This window comes from Homalodisca vitripennis, chromosome 2 (genome assembly GCF_021130785.1).
Source record: "Homalodisca vitripennis isolate AUS2020 chromosome 2, UT_GWSS_2.1, whole genome shotgun sequence".
NCBI classification, from domain to species: domain Eukaryota; kingdom Metazoa; phylum Arthropoda; class Insecta; order Hemiptera; family Cicadellidae; genus Homalodisca; species Homalodisca vitripennis.
The window spans coordinates 2,806,429-2,820,178 of record NC_060208.1 but is presented as its reverse complement, the minus strand read 5'-3'; the positions used below and the strand labels follow the sequence as shown (position 1 = coordinate 2,820,178).

General features: G+C 32.3%; 1 protein-coding gene across 3 annotated transcripts in view; it reads left to right on the top strand.

Annotated features, from left to right (window-relative positions):
• Positions 1 to 12,133, top strand: part of LOC124356046 (heterochromatin protein 1-like) — a 33,667-nt gene extending 21,534 nt beyond the window's left edge. Inside the window, exons 1-2 of one of the 3 annotated variants that reach the window (XR_006921778.1) lie at positions 7,434 to 11,644; positions 11,870 to 12,133. Coding sequence is in view for 2 of the 3 variants with exons in the window: in XM_046807202.1 (XP_046663158.1) it covers positions 11,870 to 11,897 (28 nt within the window). In the remaining variant the exon portion in view is untranslated. Of the gene's footprint in view, positions 1 to 3,055; positions 4,792 to 7,433; positions 11,645 to 11,869 lie in introns of those variants that run through there. The other 2 variants (XM_046807202.1, XM_046807203.1) reach the window with 2 other exon arrangements.
• Positions 12,134 to 13,750: the final 1,617 nt, after the last annotated feature.

Genomic DNA, 13,750 nt, shown 5'->3' with positions numbered 1-13,750 from the left:
TCTTTTGGCAAAATATTGGAAATAAACAATAGCTAATTATAAACATATCTATCTAACAGGCTACATAAGTATTAAATTACTCCATACCTATTATAAAGACAAAGACAAGCTTAAGTCATAAAATGTAATGAGATAAACTCAAATGAATAATAATAATAAACATTGATTCAGAATAAAATCATGTAAATAATCATCTAAATAACTAATTAACTCGTAGAATCTAAGAACTTTTTGCAACAATATAAACAATAATCAAATTTAAATTAACTTACAACAAAGTGAACTCAGTGATTAGTTCGAATCAGTAAAATTAGAAAAGTTTATATCAATTTAAACAAATTAAATTAATTAACGAAGTAAACATTGGTAGAATTAAGTTAACTCATCAAAGTGGTAAATTTTGACAATTTATAACAACTTAACTAATATAAACAATGATTAAATTATTCATCAGCAGGATAAATGACTCGTTGACTAGAGATTGAATTCAACAGTCTAGTGATCGTTACTGTTCATCTTTACTTCTCATGTATATTCCTGAATCCTTTACTTTCATGATTTAAGGTAACATGTGTTTACACTATGACACAAAATATGAACAAAAATAATAATAAAATAAAGCATGCAGAATAATCAAACAAAAACGGATGTAAACAACGAGAACAAATCGAGACAGTGTCATCTCATACTGAGAACCAGCTGATGTGAGTGGGGGGGAGGGGGTAGGCTGAGGTAACTGCCTGTACGTCCAGGCTTGCAGTGATATGTCTCTTATCAGATATTGGCAGAATAGTTGGTTCAGTGAACGACAAAATGGTTGCTTCTGAAACAGCTGTCACGATGACTGCTGATCAAAAACAATTACAAAGCCAGACAAACGGCATTACAAGTCTTACGCTCTCGTTTGGTATAAATAACATTACTAAAAATGTTTAATATTGATTGTAGAAATAAAATAAAATGTCTCTTTTCTAACTGCTGGAACTTTTGTGTGTTTGTAGTTTTACAAATAAAGACATCATTTCAAAAATATTTTACATGAAAACTATAACTCCTACATACAAACGCTTTGTTGACCACTTAGTCGCTTCAGAATTGGAACTTCTCAGTGGTGAAAATCTGAACTGTCTACTGTCAAAGTTACTGAATACCATTAATTCATCAACTGGTCTACTGCCTAAATATTGACATTTACAAATTATTTTAGTTTCTATTTTACTATTTTTAGTCAAATAAAGAATGGTCAGTTATGTTTTATATACGAAAATGAAAATTCAGAATCTTTTTCATTGATATGTGCTATGTTAGGGTTGCATCGTTGCCTTAAACATTGGACAATAGACAAAAGAAACATTTTTTATTTAAACATTATTTGAGATTGTAACTCTGTTAATTGAAAAGAACTAAAATTAGAATACATTTTTAGAGAAAAAAAATTATATCTGTTATAACTGTAATTCACAAAGATCAGAGACCAGTTAATTTTCAGTTCCCTTCTTTTAAGTACTCTTCAATAGTATAAAGTGATTCTGCAGCAGCCACAGCATCATTTTAGTCTTGAATGTCCTCGCATTGAGTTCTTTAAAGTCTTCAGGTAGGTAATTCCACAGTTTGAAGTTCATGTGTGAGGGCTTCTGAAACATAGAAAGACGATGTGCAGGCAGATGGAAATCTGTTGCTCGTCTGGTGTTACAACCTCTAGGAAAGCCACTGTCACCCACAAAGGCTACTGCCTCCAGCACATACAGGTATGCGCTGAAGATTCTTGTTGGTAGAACCACCCGAGACCGTAGTGGAGTAAGGCACAGTAAGCTGTTTAAGCTGATGCTATGTCACTGACTGCTTGTATTATTTTAACACGGGATGACAATGTGAATTGTCCATCTGAGGTCTTCATCTATTGTCAGTCCCAAGTACTTTGCCTCTGCTGCTGCTTGGACTTTTAGCAAGTGCACAGATTTTTCAGAGTTTTAGTTTCATTAACCACAAGATCGTTTTGGTGGCAATATTGTACTGCCATATTCATTGCTGTAAATGATCCAATCTCCCGGTTTTCTGAGGTTTTTTCAAAAAGGAGCAAAACCGTGTTGTCAGCATACACCAAAGTCGTGGAAAATTTTATTCAGGTACTCGGGTAGATTGTTAGTAAATAATATTGTTAAAAGAACCTGACCCAGGACTGATTCTTGTGGAACACCCTCAGAACTGGAAGTGGATTTGATGTAACTTGACAATCTTATTATTTTGGGTTTGCCGGATTTCAACTATCTGTTCTCTGTTGGTCAGGTAACTTCTGAACCATTCAGCCTCGGTGGCATGTATTCCCATGGTATTCAATTTTGTTAACAGTTGTTCATGGTCAAGGGTGTCAAATGCTTTACTAAAATCCAAAAATAATGCTGTAGTTGTATTCTTAGCTTCTACTTGGTTGATGATGTGTTCAAAAATACTAATAATAGCTGTAAATGTCGACTTTTGGTGAAACCATGTTGTTGTTCAGTGACAGGTTATGTGTCAGGTAGTTGTTTCAAAGGGGAGTGAGTTCTATTTTTTCAATAACTTATAAAAATGTTGAAACTTGTGAGATTGGGCAGTGGTTTGTTGCCTTTCTTTGTTAATAATATTCCAGATGGTTTTAGTTTTATTTTTGTGATTGTGCTATTTGGTTGAATATTGATTAACATCTGAGCCCTTTATTTAAGAGATACTGATCGTCGGCATCTAAGAAGTCCCATCTTAAAGTGTTGAGTTCTGGGTTCTAGATTTTACGTTTGCTTCTATGCTGGTTATATTTTTTGTTTGATTCAATGCTGATCCAATAAATCATTACATTCCGACTCAAAGTAAAATGGTACAGGATCGTCAGAAATCTGATGACTGCTACCTCACAATCAAGGGGCCGATGGTTATTATTTCTAGTATTAAATTTGTCAAACCTGTTTCAGAATATGGATTTCAGGAACACTCCATTTAAATGAAGTTAAACTAATCATCCTTACTGTAGAAAAATACATATATTTTGTTCATAGTTTTAATGTTTTTTATATTTTTTCAGACCGTGCTATCAGGAATAATGCCAGTGCATTCAGAAAGATTTGTATTATGACTAAGGACATAAATAGTTTTATTATTAGGTATGTTTGTCTGTCGTTCTAATGTACCCAAAAAATACAAATGTTCTTCAATTTTATCTCAGATGAATTTTTTGTTCTCATTAGGTGAAAGAACTATAGACAACCAAACAATTGTTTTAAAATAATTTATTTATGCCCCTGAGTCACTTTTTAATTATGCGTAATAATGTAAAAAATAGTAAAATTAAATACAGTGCAACCTTGTTGTCTAGTCAGGCTGCAGCCGATCCGACATAACGAAAATCTGTGTTAAACAGAGAATAATTAAGAAATAAAGAACATCATGTACAAACAATACAACATTTGTTTACTGCGGAAAGAACACAAATACACATCACGAAAGTATAATACTGTTTACAGCAGTATCATTTTCATGAAAACTTTTTAAAATTTGAGTTGCGTCAGCTTTGAATGCTGTTTCCTTGTTGTGCAGTTCTTTTCAACATGAGAAGCTCGGCCGATGTTGTCTCTTCTTGTTGCTCAAAATATACCATTAACTCGCCCAAATGACTTGCTACTTCTGCATGGCTTATAGCTGTGATATTTTCAGTATTTTCTTCGTCAGTATCCTCCCTGTTAACGGCATCTTGTCGCAACAAGTCAAAATACATGTAGTTGAGTTCTATTAACAGTCTACTGATAACAAACATCCGCCCCTCGTTCTACAGTCTGAGCGGACGACATAAAGCTAATTTTAAATGTTCTTGAACTGATCCGGGGTTACCCGTAGATCCGACATAAAGGAGTCCCACTTAACGAGGTTGCACTGTACAAGAGAACAATATCTTAATAAAAATGTATTAAAACACAAATATTTATTGTTAAATTAAAATGTTAAGTCATTTCCATCAAATGTTTTTTGCATTTAAGGTTAGAATCACACCCTTATATTCGTTTTGGAGCAGAAAGCTTAACTTCTTTTTAGTCCAATTAGGACAGATAAACGCCTTCACTCAGCTTCCAAACTTGAACAAAGTCTTGGTGTGGCATCTAAGTAGCTTGGAGCAGGGCACACAAACATACCTTGTATTTTACTTTATAAATAAAACTCACTTATAAATATATAATTCTAGTAAATTTACTTTTGATTTTTAGTTTTCCAGTATAGTTACTGTAGTGATGAGTAGAATTTTATGATTTTTAATGTACTAAAATAAGCAACTAGGAGAATTTTGTTTTTTTAAATCACTATGTAGTTTTCCTAAGCCACATTATTTTAAATAGAAGTTTATCAAACAAATCTTTAGATTGTAAGTATTTGTACAGTGAGTGTGTATTTCTATTCTTAGTTAAATATTATACTTGTGAAATCTGACATTTTATTATATATATTTTTTATATTTCAGTTTTATTATTCAATATTTTAAAAATTTATTTGATTGTTGTTTGATAAAACAACAAAATTGATCTGTATAGAGATGACTGTTGTGATGTTGTGTTTCTTTTGGTTAGAATTATTTCGTATATAAAATGTTTATTTTATAACTAGTAATTTATTTCTTTTTATTTTGGAAAAAAAAACATTTTTTTGTTTAAATATTAATGGATTGTAGTAATGGATGTTGTAAAGATTTGTATGTGTTGAGTTTGTTGTGTTCTCATTTATTAAACATGTACAAATAATAAAACAATATCAGTTGTGATTTTACTACATCAATAGTGTGTTATTAATTTTAACCTAATTATACTACTTAGATCAGTATGGCCTGTTATGTAATCTGTATTCTAATAATGAGTAACTTACCTGAATTATTACTTGCATTTCAAGAAGTTGTTTAGGTAATCAGGAATTGGGGATAAATTTATTTAAAAAAAATACAAAATTAGGACCAATATATGATAGAATAATTGATTAGCATCATAATTTTTCAATATAATCTATTTTTGAAAAATTTTTTAAATTAAATTGATACAATTTATTCTTGTGTATGTGGTGTCATAATTAATTGCTAAATATATTTTTTTTTAAATAAACTTTTTATTCATAATAAGTATTATATCTCCACCATGGTGCCATTGGAACTAAAAGAGACATTTCTCATGTTGACAAAATTAAATAGGTACTAGGAACATAATTCATCACATTATACAGAATAATGCAATAGAATACAGGGAGTTCTATAGTGACTACAATATTCTAAGATATGATAAGCACTTCAGAATGAGAAAAACATTCACTTGGAGAATTGGTGGAGGAATGCTTTGTTTTATTATCTACAGCAGTTATTTTAGCAAATAATTTTAATATGAAGAATAATTTTATGAACCGTGGGGTCCCACAGCAAAGTATCATAAAGTGAGGAATCTATCAAGAATCCCACAACGGAAAATCTCATAGGTAGGAATCTCACAGCGAGGCGTCCCACAACAAAGAATCCTATAGTGAAGAATCTATCAAGAATCCCACAACGGGAATTCTCATAGGTAGGAATCTCACAGCGAGGCGTCCCACAACAAAGAATCCTATAGTGAAGAATCTATCAAGAATCCCACAACGGGAATTCTAATAGGTAGGAATCTCACAGCGAGGCGTCCCACAACAAAGAATCCTATAGTGAAGAATCTATCAAGAATCCCACAACGGGAATTCTCATAGGTAGGAATCTCACAGCGAGGCGTCCCACAACAAAGAATCCTATAGTGAAGAATCTATCAAGAATCCCACAACGGGAATTCTCATAGGTAGGAATCTCACAGCGAGGCGTCCCACAACAAAGAATCCTATAGTGAAGAATCTATCAAGAATCCCACAACGGGAATTCTCATAGGTAGGAATCTCACAGCGAGGCGTCCCACAACAAAGAATCCTATAGTGAAGAATCTATCAAGAATCCCACAACGGGAATTCTCATAGGTAGGAATCTCACAGCGAGGCGTCCCACAACAAAGAATCCTATAGTGAAGAATCTATCAAGAATCCCACAATGGGAATTCTCATAGGTAGGAATCTCACAGCGAGGCGTCCCACAACAAAGAATCCCATAGTGAAGAATATCAGCTGTAGGATTCTTTCCTGTGAGTTGCCTCGCTATAGGACTCCGAGCTATGAGACTGATTTGTTGAATTTTTTCCCATGAGAAATAAAAGTGGTGGGGAGAATACAAACCGAGGGAAAGGCTAGATTAGCATCTTAAGTTCTTGTAATTTTATAATTCTGCATTTTATTCCATGAAAACAGTGTCCAAACATGAAATTCCTGACGTATCTCACAACAAATAAAGGAGTTAATGATCAACTCACCTTGGTAATTTCAATTATAATTCTAAGGACTTTTAATAAATACCTGTTAATGAAGCAAACAAATATTATATTACAAAACTTTAAAGTTATAACGATATTATCAATGTTGTTTCTTGTTTATAAAATTGGTAACTTTTTAATTTCATAATTTATGTTAAATATTTAGCTTAATCATTATTGTTATTAGGTTAAACAGTACGCTAATCCCATTATAGGTTTTGTAATGTTCTAATATATTTTACTTATATTGTAACACCATTTTCTATATCTCACTTTTTATTGTATTTTATTTTTAGAGTACCCTAAAACATGGAACTTTTGCCAAGGAGCCAAATACATTTTGCACTTGTATGATGAGCTATCCTTTGATGGGAAGAAGGTTAAGGTTTCATTATGATTGGCATTAGAGTAGTACTTGTTTTGTTTCTTTATCGCCAAATATTAAATTATATTTTTAACTAATTTATCTTGGGTTAAAAAATGCTATGGCTTTTGAGGTTATGGGTTTAACTGCTCTGTCACAGCAAGCAATTATTACTAGCATTGGTGTTTCACGGAGATTCAAATAATGTGTTTTGAAAAAAAGTCTGAAGTTCTATAATATTTGAGCTTCCAGAACCAATATTCACATTAATTAATATACTGTTGTTAAAATATTTAGAACCTCAATCATTCAAGATCAAAGATTTTCTTAAAATGTTTGATTAAAACTCTATATTTAGACAGTAAAATGTAAAATTTATTGTAAAAATGTATAAAAAGTCTTCTCAATATAAAATTAAATAGTATGGTGATTTTTTTATTTCTTAAAACAAGTTACTTTTAACATAAGTTTACCTTTAAAAAACTAATTAGGCCTTACCAACACCATTAACTCTGTAGCCTTCTTTGATTTGTAAACACCAATGTTTAAAATCAACGCCGTTCCTGACTTAGGCGTGCCACAACGCTTTAGTAAGATTTGTTTATTTTAACCTAGTTTGTAATTATGTATTAGGTTAGTTCTTTACCTGAAGAAGAGATCAGATTGCAGATCTCGAAACGTAGTGTTACTGTTTTCTTGTTTCACTGAACGATGGCAAATGTCCGGAAAAATCCTGTTTCCTTCACAATCCTTCCATCGTCAAAAATAACCTTCAAACAATGTATTTAGTAGTTAATTTTGCCAGGATGGATGAGTAATGAATTCACTGAGACCACCATGGGGCTCTAGAACACAGTGACTTTTAGATGAAGATGACAGTAGATAATGATAGAATATAAATATAATGATTTAGGTTCAGTAGACAGTCTCTCAGATGATGAAGTTGACCAACTGTAGCTGCTAATCAGTTGAATATAAATAACAATGTAGAGCCTGTACATGGGATGACTGTACATGTACACGCCAGGACCCTTTTATAGGAAAGCCTGGCTTACAGTATAACTTGGATATTTCTAATCCAATTGAAATTTTTAAGCAGTTTGTCACTGATGATATAATACATTTTATGGTGGAACAAACCAACAGTTTTGCTCACCAAACATTAGCTTTAGGTTCTGTAAAAGACATTCAATTGTGAGAAATTGGCTCGACTGCACACCCTCAAAAATGAGGAAGTTTCTGGAAATAATTATTATGGGACTCAGCTCTGCACCGCAAATAAGACTTAAATTGCAAATGGTATTTATGAGAAGCCTATCATTAAAACTATGACTAGAAATCGCTTTGACATTATACTAAAATGATGGCACTTTCATGATAATGAAGATGAGTATGGGGTGCAACTAAGGTTGATAAAAATCAAAGCCCTTGGTAAAAACAAAAAAAAAAACTAACGGTACAGAGCTGTTTTTTACTTTATTTTTTTCTATTCATAATACATACATACAGTATGTATTTACTTATATAGCCTAATAACAAATAGTAGGTAGCAACAGAGTGGCCTCCAAATAATAACAAAGTAACGGTTTATGTTCCTATGAATCCATATCCCAAAGGGCAATTCGTCAGAATCTAAAGATCAAGCACAAAAGGTTGTTAAATACCTAGTTTCAGGTCTGAGTATAGAAGGAAGAATGTTATACTGTGATAACTTTTATAGCAGTATGCTGTTGCCAAATAAAAAAAAATACCTTTTAATGTAATATTTATCTCCTTGTATAGAACACCAGATAGTAATAGTAACATATTTTTTACTTATCTTGAATATTTACTACATTTTATTTGTAATAGGAAACCCAAGAGTAAGATTGTTCTGGGAGCAGATTTTAATATAGATTTTTCAAAAGTTAATGATGTTAATACAGTTATGCTCATTAACTTACTTAAATCTTTTAATTTATATCATGTCAATGACACTCCAACTAGGTATAATAATATTATTGATAATATTGTTACAAATCTAGATAAAAACTGTTTTAGGTGCTGTCTGTGGAATTACCAGATTTCGGACCATGAGATGATTCTGTTTAATTTCTGTGTCCCATCTGTAACCCCTATGGTGAAACAGATCTCCTTTCGAAGAGTAAAGGAAAATAATGTAAACTCATTTGCTGAACAATTATCTCAGTTTGATTGGTATAGTCTGTTTGAAATTACAGACACTAATGCTGCTTTTGAATACTTTATAAATAATCTTATGTGTTTATACAATTACTTTTGTCCAATGATTCAAAAGTCTGTTAATTTACAAAATAAAAAGAAAACTGGTAACTCCAAATGGTTTGATGAGTCTCTCCATAACATGAGAAATATTGTTAATACCTTGGGGGATATGTTGAAAATACCAGCTTATAGGGACAATGTAGCTTTAAGGAACTGCTATAACTTGCAAAAGAAAATGTACAGAGAAAGAATTAAAGAAGCCAAAATAAGGTGTAATGATACATTTATCAATGAAGCCAATAATAAGTGCTTAGCTGCCTGGAAGGTTATAAAATTGGAAGCAGGAAATCATTTTAGTACTGATGATAATCTGCCACAGATAGCTCCAGATAAATTTAACGACCACTACATTAATATTGGTAAGGAAATACTTAGTAAGTATCAGACCAACAATAATAATAGTTTAAGACACAGTGTTTACCTTGCTAATGCTAAAAGTTCACAGGTCAGTTTTATTTTTAAAGAAATAGACGAGAAACAAATATGTGCCATAGTTAAATCTTTAAAGCCATCTAAGTGTGAGGATATATATGGCTTATCCAATAAAATAGTGAAATTCATTGCTCCTCTTATAATCAAGCCCTTGACTTATGTAATTAATCTTAGTTTGTCTTCCTCACGTTTTCCAAATTGTTTAAAACTTTCAAAAAGTATCCCCTTGTTTAAAAAGGGCGATAGATCCTGTGTAGATAATTATAGAACAATAACGATTGTTTCGGTTTTTTCTAAAATATTAGAGACTTGTGTTAAAAATAAGCTCATGGATTTCCTAGATGTAAATCAAATCTTATCAAATAGCCAATTTGGGTTTAGGCCGGGCTACTCAACAGTTAAGGCATTAGACAATGTTGTGTCTCAGATATTGACAAGTTTTGAGGATCATGAGTACTTGGGATTGACCCTGTTGGACCTCAGCAAGGCTTTCGACAGTATCTCTCATGATATTTTATTAAATAAATTGCAGTATTATGGAATATGTAATGATACCTTACAGTTCTTCAGAACTTATTTGTGTGGTAGACTACATATGGTCAGTGTTGGTGGTCAAGATTCGTCTGTAAAAGAAGTCCTTGCTGGGGTCCCTCAGGGCTCTGTCCTTGGCCCCCTCTTATTTATTTTGTATGTCAATGACTTACCAATCAATTTGAACTGTAATACCGTATTGTACGCGGATGATACATCTATAATAGTAAAGGGCAACTGTGTACATGATGTTCTTAGTAACACTAATAGAGTAATCAATACAGCTTCTATGTGGTTTGAGTCTAATCTCTTAAAAATGAATGATAATAAAACTGAAAACATACTATTCTCTCTAAGAAGTATTGAAATGCAAGACTCTATATTGAAACCGGTGAAGCTCTTAGGGATAACTTTAGATTCTAAGCTTATCTGGCATGAGCATACAAATATTGTAATTTCAAAGTTGTCAAGAGTTTGTTTTTTACTACGTAAACTAAAGAGCTGTGTTAGTAATAAGTTACTTAAAATTGCTTACTTTAGTTTTTTTCATTCTCATTTGTTGTATGCTAACATTTTATGGGGTAATAGTGTAGGTGCAGAAAGAGTTTTCCTGTGGCAGAAAAGAGCTATAAGAATTATGTTTTGTCTAGGTTATAGGGATAGCTGTAAATCATATTTTATTAACAATAATATAATGACTCTTCCATGCATTTTTATTTTTCAAAATTTAATTCATGTACGAGAAAACGTAGAAGATTTTACAAGTTTTAACAATATACATAATTATCACACACGACATGCTAATGACTTAGTTTTGCCTACAATGAGATTAACCAAATACAGCAAGAGTCATAAATATTTGCAAATCAAGCTCTTTAACAAGCTTCCCGAAATGTTGAGGGTGTTAGATTTACAAACTTTTAAATCAAAAATTTCCAAATGGCTCATCACTCAGGCCTTCTACTCTGTAAACGAGTTTCTGAATTCAGAGGTAGCTATTAATGCTTAGCGTTTATCCCATCATATGAAATGTCCATACTTTTGTAGGCCAGTATATTTTACTGTGTTGTTTTTTGTTTTTTAACTGTACATTATTGTAATATGTATTGTTTTTATGACTGACTTTGTCAATTCTGTAAAGAAAAATGGCAATAAAAATGATTCTGATTCTGATTCTGATACCTTTCTGGAGACGGGTGAGGAACTCTTAAAGATTTCATTAAGGGAAAAATAAAAAAGAAGAGTTACATGTAAAGGAAAATGGAAATGGTGTTAAAAAATCAAGTGGCAGGACAAACGGAGAGTACTGATAATATTCACTTGCGCTGAAGACTCTGCAAATATAGTACCTACAGGAAAGAGAAATAGAGCTGGAGAGCCAATTTTGAAACCTACATTAGTTATGGATTACAACCTAGCCAAGAAAGGAGTAGATTTGTTTTGATCACCTCTCATGTGACTATACACTACTCTGGAAGACCACAAAGTTGCATAAGACTGTTGCAGTGGAACCGTTGCTGGGAACAAGGGTTATTAAGGAACACTCTTGTTATTTAAAAGAAGCAGAAAATGATCAAGTTCAGAGGAGTGCTACTGCGAGAACTAATCAAAGCTGAAGACACCTCTGCTCCTGTTCCTCCATTACTGCTTCAACAAACAGGTAGATCTACCTATTATGATCTTGCTAGTTTTTTTATTCAACATGCTCATGATATTTCATGATTATTATTATTTGAGAATATCACTATTGCAACTAAAAAAATGCATGTCATTAGGATACTATTTAATAGCATAAAGTAAACAAACACTTCCTGTATTTACAATTTGTTACTCATGTAATTGATTAGCCTTATTTAAAAAAGCTATTATTTTTTATCTATTTCAGGTCGAAAGAGACCAGTACCAAAACATAAACTGTTGAAAAGGGAAGGACCAGCACGGAAAAGTAGAAAGAGGTGTGTTCAGTGCTATCAAGAGAAAGTCCTTGAAGTAGGAACCAAAGAGGCAAGAAACAAAACCAAAAAAGTTAACACCTTTTGCAGTGGCTGCCCAAATGAGCCAAATATGTGTTTGGGGTGTTTCAACAAAAAACACTAAACTTGTTTATATTTATAACCTTTTGTTCAGTAAATAAAATGTATCTTATGTACATGCTTTTATTTATCTCCAAAAGTCTTTACTTTATTCATTGTTTTGATTTTTATATTCCTATTGACAAGTATAAGTATTGTGAATGCGACTGGGTAAAACTCACTATATAAGTCACTGAAGTGTGAGGCTTTCGAGTCCTAAGCCGAGCTGAGGTAATAGTAAAGGTATGGGTCTCGTAGAACCCCAAGCCGGGTTTAACGAAAGAGTAAGTGAGGCTATAGAACCCCACGTAGGCATGAATGTGTTAATAACGAAAATTTTACGTGAAATTTGAGAACAAAAACTATTTGAATATTGAGTTTAGCTCCAGTTCACCTTCCTTTTTATTGCAGCGTCTGGTATCTGACGCTGTCTCAGACTTGACTCATGGAATCTGGAGGTTCATCTAAAGAGATCAAAGAAAGTCGGTGACAAAGAGGCTCAAAACGAACCTTCACATCGCTTCGACGAATAGGTAAAGTGGCAGTCTCATTGGCTCATCAGGCGCACAATCCTCACTCACCTTTCTGTTTCCTAAACAAGTTGTACTTAACACTTAAATAGGTAAAGTGGCAGTCCCATTGGCTCATCAGGCGCACAATCCTCACTCGCCTTTCTGTTTCCTAAACAAGTTGTACTTAACACTTAAATAGGTAAAGTGGCAGTCTCATTGGCTCATCAGGCGCACAATCCTCACTCGCCTTTCTGTTTCCTAAACAAGTTGTACTTAACACTTAAATAGGTTTAAACAATATGTATTATTTTGCAACATAGAAAATGTGCTTGTTGCCTCTTTGCTGCAAGTAGAGCAGGAAATACTGAATTTTGTGAAACTGACTTGAATTTTGTTGAGTCACAAATATTTATGTCCAGTATTAACCCCAAACAACTTGTTATAACATTTCTTTACATAATTATGTATTTTGTACCAATACTACTACACAAAGAAAATAGAAAGAAAGAAAGAAAATATTTATTTCCCAAAAATAAAACATAGTTAATACATAATAAACAATAACAGATATGTATACAATAAAGTCCTTGACCTGCCAGGGTGTCGACCAGAAAAAATATGCTATAAGATTTACACTAAGATAATTGAAGCTCACAAAATTAAAATATTAATATTTACATAGACATCAATATAATCTAAAAGTTTAACTTAACTGTTTTCCTAGAATGTACTAAAATTAAAATAAAAAATAAAAAAACACGTTTTGGTTAACTAACATACTTAAAATACTCTCCCCCAGCTCTAAATAATTCATCTTTTTTTTTATTTTTGGGAAATATAATATACCTCTAAAGGCAAGCCTGTGCAGAGGTACATCTTCTACATTGACAAAATATTATAAGTCGAGCATAATAATTAAATAAATAATATAGTAGCTTACTCATTATATAATTAATAGACTACAAATAATGATAGGAAAATATTCTTTTTAGGTGCTGATCATATGTCCCTAATTTTGGCCGTAAAAGTTTAAATGTGTCAAGAAAAAAACTAAAAAAGAAAAAAAAAATAACTTTGTCTGTCTGTAGGTTTTCGTGATTTGAGCAGCGTCTTGTGTGTGTGAGTGTGTGTCGGTTTATGTGTTGGTATGGGTGCATTCTTTACTTAGATAATATTGTATGT